A 14,235-nucleotide genomic window follows, 5' to 3' on the forward strand; every position below is an offset into this window, starting at 1 on the left:
CCTGAGCGCGGAGCAACCTCATTGTTTATTTATAGTTTTCTAATTTTCTTCTGGATAAGTTCTCCCATTTGGGAGAACGATTTCGATCACCAACTCCTAATACAAGTTCCCAAGCAGCGACAGGCAAGGATAAAGGGCTGGTGGGCGTGTTCCCCGCCCAAGGCCCTTGTTGGACCGCGCAGAGGCTGGGGAACCCCACACCCGGAGCAACGGGTATAAAGAACCCAGCCGGGGCTCCAGGCTTCGCAGGGGGAAGCACTCTCCTCATCCATCCACCGTGTTAGGTGCGGTCCGGGACACCAGGAAAATGGCACCGGCTGGCAGCAAAAATGCCAAGAAGGTGAGTGTGCGGGGGACCCCAGGGTGCTCTGGGTTTAGACCGGCCAGCCCCGCACCCCAGCCTGGAGAGAGCAGAGGGTCCCCAGCACCCCACCCCAGTCCAGAGAGAGCAGAAGCCCCCCAGCCCCGCCCCATCCCCCAGCCTGGAGAGAGCCCAGGGCCCCCAGAACTGCTGCTTCAGAACACCAAGGCGCCTCTGAGCCCCGACCCCTGTCCCCTGACCACAGCGCCCTCTAGAGCTATGTGATCCCCAACTCCAGGGCACCCCTAAAGCTCTGAGTCCTGCACCCCAAGACCAGAACACTCCCCAAGGTGCGACTTCCCTCCCCTCTGGCGGTGGGAGGTGGGACTTGGAGTCACCTGCTGCGCGCCTGGGTTCCTCCGGGTCTGCGCGCACCCCTCGGCGCCCCTAGCGAGAGAAGGCGCGAGCCTAGGCTCCAACCGTTTCGTCTTGGGGACCCCACCCTGCAAGGTTCTCACCAGTCCTAAGGCTCTGGCATTGGGTGGATGATGGTAAGTTTTCACAGGCAGTTTAGATTCGGAAATCACAGAACAGTGTACCGTGCAGGCCTCGAAAAGACTGTTTAAGAAAAATTAAGCACAATGGCCCTAAGATATTGAGAAAGGACGGCTGAGTTTTTTAAATAAAAAGCCAGTAAGAAGGCCACCGTTCCCTTGGGACTAGTGTTTCTGTCCAGACTGCAGGCCTTCTTCTAGTTGGGTGGTGCAGGGTTGGGGTGGGGGTGGGAGGCCGGGGAGTCGGGGAGGGAAGGGGTGGATAGATGGGTGGATGGACTGATAACAAGGTTACAGCTGGAAGCAGGATGAGAAGGAGGAGGGAGTATCCTTGCCCCTTGGGTGTCAAAACACCCGACCCCGTGCCTGGCAGAGGCTAGGGAATGGCAAGGAAGGAGACAGGGCTGGCCAACTATACCCCTGAGGACAAATTCATTGCCAGTCATCCCTCTGGAGAATCCCAGGGAAGGGGGAGCCTGGTGGGCTGCCATCTATGGGGTTGCACAGAGTCGGACACAACTGAAGCGACTTAGCAGCAGCAGCCTTCTAGAAATGGGTAGTACCTAGTTTCTAAAGGGATGACCCTACCTCAAAAATACCTTCACATAAGGAAAAAAAAATTCAATTAAAAAATTTTAATGCCATGAAGTCCAAGGATTTAAGATGTTGAGATGGCCATTGCTTATAGGCTGTCACCTGTTCACTTAGAGAATTTTTGCCAATCCCTATATCTACTAAAATAATATATGGCTGGAAAGGATGATTCCCATAGAGATTTTAAAAATATTTTTGCTTTGGCCCATTTGCATTGCCATAAATTCTAATCCACTCCCCAAACTCAAACTCAGGAAATGAAACATTTTAAAGGATTACTTTAGCAAGATGGACATAAAAGGAGAAGAAAAAAGTTTCTTTGGTAAGCTGGTTTCCATGCCTATGTCACTGTTAAAATATGGACAATACCATGTCTACACTTCTGGTTAAAATTAAAATATGTTACAAAGCTTGTTCATTGTAAACAGCTAGGAACAACGCTAACAGCAGTGTCTGCTGCATTTTGATGTATATTCTGCTAGTTTATTGTCTAGCAAATATGTACTTTTTAAACAAAAACAGTCTGATATTAAACACTGCAACACCTTTTCACAAACAATGTCTTGAGCAATTTCTCATAGCACATTCCATTTTAAAACAAAAAAATGAACAGAAAAATCTGAAGTTCAAGTTATTTAAAAATGCACAAGTCCATTCTCTACATGTGCATCTCCATTCCTGCCCTGTAGATAGGCTCATCAGTACCATTTTTCTAGATCCCATTTATATGTATTAATAAACAATGCTTGCTTTTTTATTTCCGACTTACTTCACTCTGTATAAGAGGCTCCGTGCCTCACATGTGCTTAGTCACTCAGGCGAGTCTGACTCTTTGTGAACCCCATGGATGTAGCCCTCCAGGCTGCTCTCTCCGTGGGTTCTCCAGGCAAGAATACTGGAATGGGTAGCCATTCCCTCCTCCAGGGGATCTTCCCAACCCAGGGATGGAACATGGGTCTCCTGCATTGCAGGGAGATTCTTTACTGTCTGAGTCACCAGGAAAGCATAACAGGTTCTGGGTTCATCCAAACCCACACAACATTGTAAAGTAATTATCCTCCAATTAAAAATAAATAAATAAAATTTTAAAATTAAAATGCAGTAGAATCTAAGTGTTTTTCCTGATGAAATTGTTCAATAAATTCATGTACAGCCTGGTAACTGAATCACCACTAGCCACTTCGCCACCAAATATCAGATTGTTAGCTACGCTGTACATCAAGATGCTGTGGCACTAAAGTATGAAAACACACACAAGAGTTCAGTGAGAGTTTCTAGGTGACTGAACAAAGTATGAATTATTTCACCCAAATGAAATTTGTAGCCAGTCATATCTCATGTATTTGACTGTTGTTCATATTTTTATACAACTGTACTGATTAGCAATATATCCATTTTTCTTATTAATTGGGTCATAATGATCAAAGCTGTAGTTCTAAGATGTGACATTTAGACACATTGTAATCATGGCAGGTATTTGGATTTTGAAATTACGTGTGATGAATTCTATACTTTGTAGTTGTTATCTCATGGACTTCAATACTTGAATTTTTTCTATCTGGAAAAGTTATCCAAGAATAGAAAACACATATATGTGGAATCCAGGAAAATGGTACAGGTAAACATGTTGGCAAAGCAGAAATAGAGTCATAGATGTAGAGAACAAACTTAGGGTTACCAAGGAGGGAAGCATGGGGTGGGATGAACTGGGACATTGGGACTGACATGTGTCCACTGCCATGTATAAAACAGATAATTAATGAGAGCCTCCTGTTTAGCACGGGACACTCGACTCAGTGATCTGTGGTGACCTAAATGGGAACGAAATCTAAAAGAGCAGATGTATGTATACGTATAGCTGATTCACTTTGTGGTGCAGCAGAAACTAACAGAACGTTGTGAAAAGCAACTGTAAAATTACTTCACAATTTAAACAAAGAAGAACAGATAGCACATCCTCCTGTTATACTGCTTTAAAGTAGAAACGTCAGATGTTTCTTTTCTCTGAGCACCAGCTGTTGAATTCACATGGGGTGGGGCGGAAGGTGGTAAGGACTCAAGACGCCATTCAAATTCTTATGACTGCCTCTCAGATTTTGTAACCTTTGTTACATCAGCATTTATTAACCATTAATGGCAATAAATGGAACACAGTAGATATGTACATTCCAGGTTATTACTTTACATGATCTTTTCAGGGCTGTCCCACTCTCCTCTCTCCCATTTAAAATCAAATCTAGATACTATTTGAGGGTAAAATAATCAGTGAGCCCTCTAGGGGCTGACCTGGGAGACTGTGTAAATTACTCAGAGATTGGACTTTTAATTCCTCCTTTGTAAAATCAGAGAGAGGTTTCCCTAGTGGCTCAGTGGTAAAGAATCCGCCTGCATTGCAGGAGACACAGGTTCTATCCCTGGTCGGGAAGATGCCCTGGAGGAGGGCATGGCAACCCACTCCAGTATTCTTGCCTGGAGAATCCCACGGACAGAAGGGCCTGGCAGGCTACAGTTCATAGGATCACAGAGCCAGACACAAATGAAGCAACTTAGCATATACACACACACAAAATCAGAGTATTTTTAAATTTATAATATTTTGAAATAAATGATTCTACAAGAATATTACTAATTCACAAATCACTTTAAAAATATTAAGTTCAAAGTTGCTATTTTAACACCAAGGTAATAATTGCATGTATAGTAAATGGAATAGGTATGCAAGTTGGACTGGAAATCAGTTTACAAATATTTTATTTACTGGTTTCTTCCCAGTTCTCTCACTTGCAGAGAGCAGGCCATGCATACTTACGACTTTCTGGACAGCATAATGCAGCTGCTGTTATGGAAACTGAATTTTAGCACCAAAGACGTTAATCTTTAATTGATTTGGCCATCTTTGTGGTGGTATCTTCTGCCTTCTGTCCTCACCAAATATATTTTGACTTTTCAGTCTCAAAACGCCTTTGTAGCATCATATGCAACTTCAACTTCTTTATAAAACATAATCCTCTCTTTTGTTTATTGATAGAAAAAGGAGAAAGACTGACAGTCACTGTTTTAAGAATGTGTGCTTAAGTATTCATTTGAGGCTTTACAACAAAACCTTTTCATTTAATCTTTCTGAAGATATTTATTCAAACATAACATCCTCCCACAATATCCTTCAAATACTATTTAGTGTGTTCTGAAAAACCCCCATCCCTGGCACATACACATGGATACACAAGCTTTTATTATATGAGCATTCTGATGGTTTGCCTTATAGTCACAAATTTCTGAATAAAATATATATGTATTTTCTGAGAATTTTAAAGAAATCATACTTCTCAACAATATGAGAGCAAAAGTTCTACTGTAGAAATGAGTAGAAAATTGTATTAAAAATTCAAATGATTCATTTTTCATTTTCTCCATCCCCCCCACCCCAACAACGTTAGGGCATCCTGGAACGGCTGAACTCTGGAGAGGTCATCATTGGAGATGGAGGGTTTGTCTTTGCGCTGGAGAAGAGGGGCTACGTGAAGGCAGGGCCCTGGACCCCAGAAGCTGCCGTGGAACACCCAGAAGCAGGTTGGTGCACAGCTCTATTTTAAGTTCTCACAAAAGACGACTGTGGTGACCCATGTCTAGGAGCACGCCATCAAACAGATGCCTCCATGCTACGGTTCCCAAGTATTTATTACTGCCTGCTGGGCAGTGTGCCGTGTACAAATATAGATTCACCTGTTGGGTAAATACCAGTGGCCCCTCCTTATTTCTGTCACCTGTGTCTCCCTCTCGCTCCCTGCTCCTTGCTCTAGATGAGTCTAGAACCTGGCTCACTTCCTTCTCCTCTGCCCCTACCTACCTCCTCCAACACCCATATATGTGATTCATCCAGCACTCTTTCTATTAGTACCCTGACTTCCTCCTCATCTCCAGCAAAACTCTCCTCCATCCCTACCTCAGCAACCCACTCCTAGGCCTTGCCATCACCAACAGCTGTCCACCTCTGAAATCTCAAGGACAAGTACCATATTCTCTGGCCACACCCCCTCCTATCTTTTCTGCTCATTCTTCCTAGTACTCCTATTCTTCAATCTCATCATAACTCTGTCCTTCATCTCTCTCATTTTAGTGAGTTTTACCCATTCTTCCCCATAAGTCCACCTTCCTTCCTTAACCCACTTTAAGTTCCATGATATAGCGTCAGTCACCATCTTGCAGATAAGCCCTCTTCCAGTCTGTATTTGCCAACTAGTTAAATTCATTGTATACTAGCTCCACCCTATTTAAATTCAGCCATCTACCTATGCTGCATCTGTATCCACAAACCTTATTCTCACCTTATTTTCTTGATTACAAGTCTTTTTGGCTAGGAAGGGAGGTAGGATGCAGCCTGAAAGGAATAAATGTTTGTCTTTCAGGGCCTCTGTATCATCCTTAAGCAATAGAGAAGGATTAATCTTTAAAAGGGGAGGAAATGGGCCACTTCTACAGACCCAGAGAGTTCAGGGGGATGTGGGGTTTTCAAGGTTGATGGGTTAATCCAACTATGTCTTTATTCCAGGTCTCAAGTCCCATTTCTTCCTAATCAGATCTTAACTTTTGGCAATAGAGTACTTTTCTGGTTGAGAACTCTGAATGGGTGGGTGTTCCAGCTGGCCAGAATGGGATCTGACTCCAGAACAATGCTTGAAGAGTAATTTCCTGTGGCTGGTTGTGGCTTTAGCTCTTGCAGGTCAGACCAGTCAGGAAACATATAATGAAGTGGAGATTTGTGCTCAAGAGTTCTACTAGGAAGTATTTTCAAGAAACAGTACCTCTAAAGGAGCAAGGCAAGCAGGATTGAGCAGCAGAAAGAGCTAAGCTGTGAGGAGTCGCAACACAGGTTCCAGCCAAGCCCTCAAGGAGCTTCAGAGTTGGACAGGCCCCTCAGAGTTGCCCCAGATTGAGGCAAGGGGGCTAGTTTGCGTTCTCCCCCTGTGAATAGACCAAGCCCTACACACAAGCTTGATCTCCCCTCCCGCTTTGGCCTAAGGCACTTCCTAAGGAGGGTCTCAGGCGTAAGTCAGCAGCAATCGACCCTTGGAAAGAATCTGAATCTTTCAGAGGAAGCCAGAGTTCTTGTGAATATCGTATACGATAATAAAGTTGCTTCTTTATGGTAAAGGAGAGCATGTTTCCGTGAACTCAGAAATGAAGGATGGAAACTAATGAAGAACCTAATCAGAGAGAATACCGCTTTCAGATCCAGTACAGACTCTAGACCCAGACTAACTGGATCAAATCCTGACACAGTTACTAGGTTGTATGGCCTCGGGGAAATTACATAGCTTCCCTGTGTATAAACTGAGATAATACTGACATCTACCTCATAAATTTGTTATGAGGATTAAACTATATGTGCAGTATTTAAAATAGTGTCTGATGCATGTTAAACACAAGTATTAACTATTGTTATTATTCACTTGACTGAGTTGTTTCTTATCTCGTTAATATTTTTGACTGCATTAATCTACTTCTTGGAAATGGTTGGGTGCTATCACTGACGCAATGGACATGAGTTTGAGCAAACTCCGGGAGAGTGTGAAGGACAGGGAAGCCTGCCTTGCTGCAGTCTGCGGGGTCGTAGAGAGTCAGACACAACTTAGCGATTTAACAGTCTGTTTCTTGGTTGTATCCATCTATTTCTGCTAGAGAAGTACAGAAATGTGTTCAATTCACACAGTCCCTAAAAAGTATCAAAAGTAAAAGAGCTATAGTCACACTATGAAATCTAGCAAATGTACACAACTTTTATATGTCCAAATAAAAGTAGAAATAATACTGTGTGCTCTACCATTTTAAAAAAAGTCAAATAAGGAGGTTTGGGAAGCTAAACCAATAGTAGATCTCAAATTTTAGATTCACCAATGGAATTTGTTAAAAATTATAGGTTCCTAGCCCTCATTTACAGAAATTTGGTTTCATTAGGTTTTGAGGGGGTCCAGGAACCTGCATATTTATAATACCTGACCCCAAATAATGGCAAGGTGAACCTCACTTTCAGAAGCACTGCATTAAAGTGATGTAAGGAATACAGTGGAATAATTAAGACCTCAGACGGAGGATTTCTAATATATCCATGTTTTGTTTCTTAAGGTTTGAGTGCTGGGGTAAACTCAGAATGAAATATTTCTTGGGCCAAACTGACATTAACAATAAACTACCTTTGCCCAAACTCTGCCTTGAAAACAAAATAATACTCTTGTTTAAACTGCAAGTTTCAATTTTGTGAGTCACATTTTCTTTCTTAAAGTTACACATTAGAGGAGTTCAAGAGAAATTGCTCTGATTTCCTTTGATTTTATTAATGCAGAAACAGCACGTTTGATCTCTTAGCCATTTGTGTCTTGAATATTTTAAGCTTATTTAAATGTATTGAGCATTTGCTCTACTTTTTCTTCTGGGAGCTGCCTGCTTTTTCAAGAATTAATGAAAACTCCATAATTCTGAGTTATTAGATTTAATCCGTTCTGCTACAGATTGAGATCCCATATATTCAGGTCTGCCAGTGCCTAGTTCAAACTCTGTCAACCCCAGTGCAACTCCAGGATGCATCAGACAAGACAAATCTCCTGCTTGTAATGCATCTTCATAGAAACATTTCATAGGACTTCAGATGTATTTAACCTGTTCAAGGAGGGGAGGGGTGAAAGGTATTTAAAACCAGGTGGCGCCAGTGGTAAAGAACCCACCTGCCAATGCAGGAGACATAAGAGACATGGGTTTGACCCCTGGGTTGGGAAGATCCCCTGGAGGAGGGCATGGCAACCCACTCCAATAATCTTGCCTGGAGAAGCCCACAGGACAGAGGAGCCTGGCGGGTTACAGCCCACGGGGTTGCAAAGAATCAGACATGACTGAGGCGACTCAGCACGCACGCACACTCATGCTCTCAATGAGAGAATGGTCAGTGTCATGCTGTTTTATGCAAATGAGTTTGTTTTCTGCAGGCGCTTTTCTAATTTTGACTGGGTGATAGCTGGAATTCATATCGATTCTGATAAGTTTCCCTGCAAACTGAATGGCACCCAAAACATTTTTGTAGGATTGGTACCTGGGCTTAACTTTTGGGAGCTGTAAGCAGTGAGGAAAGGAAAATTACGCTACAGATCTACCATCTCTTATCCAAGCCCTGTTGGGGCCAAATGTGTCTTAGAATCCAGAATTTGAGGAAATTTTAGAAAATTAATACATTAGATATGCTACATACTGTGTAACACTCTCTTTAGGATCTAAAGTGCTCCCCCAGCCCCCATCAAACACATTAATACTCCTTTTGCATCAATATATATGACTACTCACTCTAAATGGGATACAATTATAAATATCCTCACATTAGTTCAAGTCACTTTGCTCCCAAGTGATTTTGCTACAAATTTATTATCCCAGTGAAGAAATAGTGCAAAATTTTTTTTTTGACTTTTTAGAGTTATGTGTGGAATTCCAAAGACTCGCCTTTCTCAGAAAATTTACAAGGTAATAGCTATGCTCTATACATATATATCTGGATCATATACATATATGATCATGTATATATGCACATATATACTTATATAATATTGTATATTACATTGTATGTCAAGTATAATACATACTTGGTAATATTTAGCTTCTATGATGCTAAAATGAGACTAGTATAATGGAGAGTTTAAAGCTATAAAATGAATATAATTAGTATAGATTGTATCATTGTTCTAGGAACCAGTCACATCCTATGTTACTGGTTAGAGGATGAAGACTCAAGAGTTTCATGATGACAGGAAATAGATATTGAAAGGATAGGCAGAAATCACCAGACTAATTCTCCTACTAAAGTTTATGCCAAAAGTTGTAGTTCTTGCACTCAATGGAATTAGCATTGTATTTGGAAATGAATTTGGGCCTGGAAGGCTTTGAGGAATCTGAATATTTGTTCCCAGGTGAACCTAGTAAGGTCACACTTGGAGAAGCTCTCCTTTTTTAAGGAGCATGAAGGAATAATCAAATCGATTAAAAGTGAAAGTTGTCTTCACTTTTTTGAATCACTGCCCTCTGGAAAAATCTGATAAAACTTATAGGCCCTCTGAGAATCATAACATGTTTGTACATGCAAACAATTTGCACACTACTCCAGGGTTTTCATTTTGTGTTGTACAGTCTCTGGAAATCCATCGAAGGACCACCAGGGTGGACTTGTCACTCATAAGCCATTCTGTCACGGAGAACAGGAGCCAAGCCTGTAGTTCCTTCTCCCCTACTCCTGCCACAGCGCTGTGTTTTCCCGATTACTCTACGTAAGGGTTTTCAGTCGATTCTGTTGTGAATTAAAACAACTTTGAAACGCCCTAATTTATGAATGTTTTCAAGTTCCCACTGAGATCTAAAGTTTCCATGATTTTAAAAGCAAAGATTTGGCTTCAAACTTAGGAATCCATTTTCTGACATACATTACAGTTTTTTGTGCGTGTTTTTTTGGCCTCACCTTTAAGTCCATTTATAAACAAACACAAACAAAAATGCTTCCTATGTTCCTGGCACTCCACTAGGCATCTAGGCTGCAAAGCCACCAGACTAATCTCGTCTTAGACCCCGAAGGACTAAGAACACCAGTGTCCAAGTAATTTTTTAGACTCTAATGTGGTTGCTCCCAAACCTGTGGATTTTACAGGCCTCTGAAATTTAGAAATAAATTTTAGTGTCCAAAATACAACTTCTGACTTCTTACTCTGCCCAGTCATTTCTCTTGACAAAAACATAACACCGAGTCTCACTATTGTTTTATAAAAGGAACAACCTTCTGCTCTCTTGGAATGGTGATGCTCAACAAAACCGAAAGTAAGAATCAGTTGAGAAACCTTTCCAAAAAATTGCCTGTGCCCTACCCTGAACCAATTAAATTAGAATATACATGGATTTGACCCTAATATTCATAATTTTTTAAAAGCTTGCAGGGTTATGTAATGGGCAGTTAGAGTTTAGGACCACTATTTTAGAGCAAAGGATAATGGATAACTCTTTAAATTGCATACATTTGATTAAATGGAAAACAAAAACTTCCCACTATATTTCCTGCAGCCATGAAAGCTTTTCCACATGGTATTCATCTGTGAACCTAGCTTGGTAACCTTACTCCAACTCTGCTATCAGAATTATTTTTCAAAAACAATGAACTAATCATATTAACCAATTGCTTTAAAACTGTTGATGTTTCCCCAATATCTATGGTCTGGAGCCTAGACTCCCTGGGATGATGTGCAAGGTCATTTGCACTCTGTCTGGCAGCCCACCTCTCCAAGTCTGTCTCCCACGACTTCTCCAGCATATCCTCAGCCCCAGCCATCCAGGCTGTTTGTCATTCCCCCAAATGCCAAGACTGTTCTGCCTCCTTATCTTTGCTTGGGCTGTTCCCTCTCTAGGGAATGCCCTTCCCCACGTTCTCTGCCTAGCAAAATCGCTGAGATGATTCCTCCTCTGTGGGACCTCCCTCTTCCCTTCACCCCACATCGCTGATAGAGATAATCTCTTGCTCCTAGCAAGAGACTCCATATCTACCTCTCATTGTCCCCCAGGATGAGCAAATGCCAGACAACCAGGAATTTAAGCGCATATTTTCATGTTTGTTTATCTAAGAGCCTTCTGAAAGTATCACAGGCTGATAAACTGATAGCAAAGAATATCTTTCAATCTCCCAGTTCGCCAGCTTCATCGGGAGTTCCTCAGAGCTGGCTCCAACGTCATGCAGACCTTCACCTTCTATGCCAGTGAAGACAAGCTGGAGAACAGGGGAAACTATGTTGCAGAGAAAATATCCGTGAGTAACACCATACTGTGTCTTAGGCACCTGTGTCATCAACAAAGCTCCTGTAGAAAAAAGTGTTGAGCCTTGTTAGAGTTTCGTTTTGTTTTAAACAGAAATGAGGTATGTGTGAATAATATTCTTAGGTCTTAGCTAGAGTCCCCCAAATTAACAAAAAGGCATTTAATGAAGCAGATCAAAGAAGTATTTAACTATTAATGATTTTCCAAGCCTTTTGACTAAGTTGTTGAGTGAGTATCCTTACAAATTCTTAGATCTTTACAGTTTTTTAATGTGACAGTATAGGAGAAAGGTCATATATGGCAGGAGTCAGCGAATCTAGAGTATTCCTAGCTGAGCTACAGTTAACTGTGTGATGCTGGGCAAACCACTTACCTATCCCATCAAATCAACAACTTCATCTCTAAAATGAAAAAGGAATTCTAAAATTCCATGCATCTGTGTGATATTTTGAGGACAAGAGTCAGTTTTTAAGGTTTAAATACTTCAAAAATACCGTTGGTAGCTCGATAGGGATTGCATTGAATCTAAGATTGCTTTGGGTAGTATAGCCATTTTCACAATATTGATTCTTCCAATCCATGAACACGGTATATTTCTCCATCTGTTTGTGTCCTCTTTGATTTCTTTCATCAGTGATTTATAGTTTTCTATGTATAGGTCTTTTGTTTCTTTAGGTAGATATACTCCTAAGTATTTTATTCTTTCTGTTGCAATGATGAATGGTATTGTCTCTTTAATTTCTCTTTCTGTTTTCTCATTGTTAGTGTATAGGAATGCAAGGGATTTCTGTGTGTTAATTTTATATCCTGCAACTTTACTATATTCGTTGATTAACTCTAGTAATTTTCTGGTAGAGTCTTTAGGGTTTTCTATGTAGAGGATCGTGTCTGGGCCAAAGAACTAAACAGACATTTCTCCAAGGAAGACATACAGATGGCTAAAAAACACATGAAAAGATGCTCAACATCACTCATTAGCAGAGAAATGCAAATCAAAACCACAATGAGGTACCATTACACACCAGTCAGGATGGCTGCTATCCAAAAGTCTACAAGCAATAAATGCTGGAGAGGGTGTGGAGAAAAGGGAACCCTCTTACACTGTTGGTGGGAATGCAAACTAGTACAGCCGCTATGGAAAACAGTGTGGAGATTTCTTTAAAAACTGGAAATAGAACTGCCATATGACCCAGCAATCCCACTTCTGGGCATACACACCGAGGAAACCAGATCTGAAAGAGACACGTGCACCCCAATGTTCATCGCAGCACTGTTTATAATAGCCAGGACATGGAAGCAACCTAGATGCCCATCAGCAGACAAATGGATAAGGAAGCTGTGGTACATATATACCATGGAATATTACTCAGCCATTAAAAAGAATTCATTTGAATCAGTTCTAATGAGATGGATGAAACTGGAGCCCATTATACAGAGTGAAGTAAGCCAGAAAGATAAAGACCATTACAGTATACTAACACATATATATGGAATTTAGAAAGATGGTAACGATAACCCTATATGCAAAACAGAAAAAGAGACACAGATGTACAGAACAGACTTTTGGACTCTGTGGGAGAAGGCGAGGGTGGGATGTTTCAAGAGAACAGCATTGAAACATGTATATTATCTAGGGTGAAACAGATCACCAGCCCAGGTTGGATGCATGAGACAAGTGCTCAGACCTGGTGCACTGGGAAGACCCAGAGGAATCGGGTGGAGAGGGAGGTGGGAGGGGGGATCAGGATGGGGAATACATGTAAATCCATGGCTAATTCATGTCAGTGTATGACAAAAACCACTACAATACTGTAAAGTAATTAGCCTCCAACTAATAAAAATAAATGAAAAAAATAAAATAAAATCTTAAATGAAAAAAAAAACTTCAAAAAGACCTTACTTGTGATACATTTATCTGTTAATTGATAAAATATAATGACAAAAAGTCATGAATTCTGTAGTCATTTTAATTAGTTTATTTTTATTAATCAAAAAAGCAAATCATCATCACCACCACTATTTGCTAGGTATTCTTCTAACTGCAGTTTAAGCATTGGAAGATATCAGATCCTTTTATATATTTGCTTATTTTGGCCACATGTTGCGGCATGTGGGATTTTAGCTCTTGATCAGGGGTTGAACTCATGCCCCCTGCAGTGAAGTGCGGAGTCAACCACTAGACCACCAGAGAAGTCCCAGAAGATACCAGATCCTTTTACAGAAAGACTTTTACCCTCTCACAGATCTTTGGTATAATGTAATATCCCTAAATACCATCGTAAGATTTATTTTTTCGTCACTGTTATTGGCAGTGTTGTTACTACAAATTGTTCAACTCCGTAAACATTGAACTATTCCATCACTCTCATTTTCTGAAATAAAATCACTGTTGTAACATACAACTGAAATGTAGACATTTGAATAACAATTTTGCTTCAATTTCACATGAAAATGTAACCATACCATATATTCACCCTTTTTAGGGGCAGAAAGTCAATGAAGCCGCTTGTGACATTGCGCGGCAAGTGGCTGATGAAGGAGATGCTTTGGTAGCAGGAGGCGTGAGCCAGACACCTTCGTACCTTAGCTGCAAGAGCGAAACTGAAGTCAAAAAAGTCTTTCAGCAACAGTTAGAGGTCTTCATGAGGAAGAACGTGGACTTCTTGATCGCAGAGGTAAATAGATACTATCAAAAGTGAGATGATGCCTTTACTCTTACGAGGACCATTTGGAGTTACGTACCAGTCATGACTAGTACCAGTAATATTTATTTTCGAAAACTTCTTCCAATTTAGGGCTTCAACTAAATGTGATTCAGTTGATGTAATATAGCATTCTTCAAACCTTTGGAATGCAATTCACAGAAATCACCATTCTATTCTGTTTTTTAAATGCTAATGAATCACAACTCAGAGATTAAGAAACACTCATCTGGGGATAATTAGGTTATATGCAATAGGA

At 40.9% G+C, this 14,235-nt stretch overlaps 1 protein-coding gene and 1 long non-coding RNA gene across 6 annotated transcripts in view; one reads left to right on the plus strand and one right to left on the minus strand.

The window, feature by feature from the left end:
- Positions 1 to 14,235, plus strand: part of BHMT (betaine--homocysteine S-methyltransferase) — a 22,346-nt gene continuing 8,111 nt past the window's right edge. Inside the window, exons 1-6 of one of the 5 annotated variants that reach the window (XM_070468602.1) lie at positions 513 to 852; positions 1,704 to 1,771; positions 3,228 to 3,291; positions 4,887 to 5,019; positions 11,148 to 11,266; positions 13,758 to 13,949. In XM_070468602.1, the coding sequence (XP_070324703.1) occupies positions 3,265 to 3,291; positions 4,887 to 5,019; positions 11,148 to 11,266; positions 13,758 to 13,949 (471 nt within the window). In that variant the 5' untranslated portion in view covers positions 513 to 852; positions 1,704 to 1,771; positions 3,228 to 3,264. Of the gene's footprint in view, positions 341 to 512; positions 853 to 1,703; positions 1,772 to 3,227; positions 3,292 to 4,886; positions 5,020 to 11,147; positions 11,267 to 13,757; positions 13,950 to 14,235 lie in introns of those variants that run through there. The other 4 variants (XM_020897769.2, XM_020897771.2, XM_020897768.2 and 1 more) reach the window with 4 other exon arrangements.
- Positions 11,052 to 14,235, minus strand: part of LOC139035548 (uncharacterized) — a 22,141-nt gene continuing 18,957 nt past the window's right edge. The window contains exon 2 of the long non-coding RNA XR_011488123.1: positions 11,052 to 11,316. This is a non-coding gene — a long non-coding RNA (uncharacterized lncRNA). The remainder of the gene's footprint in view (positions 11,317 to 14,235) is intronic.

Source organism: Odocoileus virginianus, chromosome 6 (assembly GCF_023699985.2).
Source record: "Odocoileus virginianus isolate 20LAN1187 ecotype Illinois chromosome 6, Ovbor_1.2, whole genome shotgun sequence".
Lineage (NCBI taxonomy): Eukaryota > Metazoa > Chordata > Mammalia > Artiodactyla > Cervidae > Odocoileus > Odocoileus virginianus.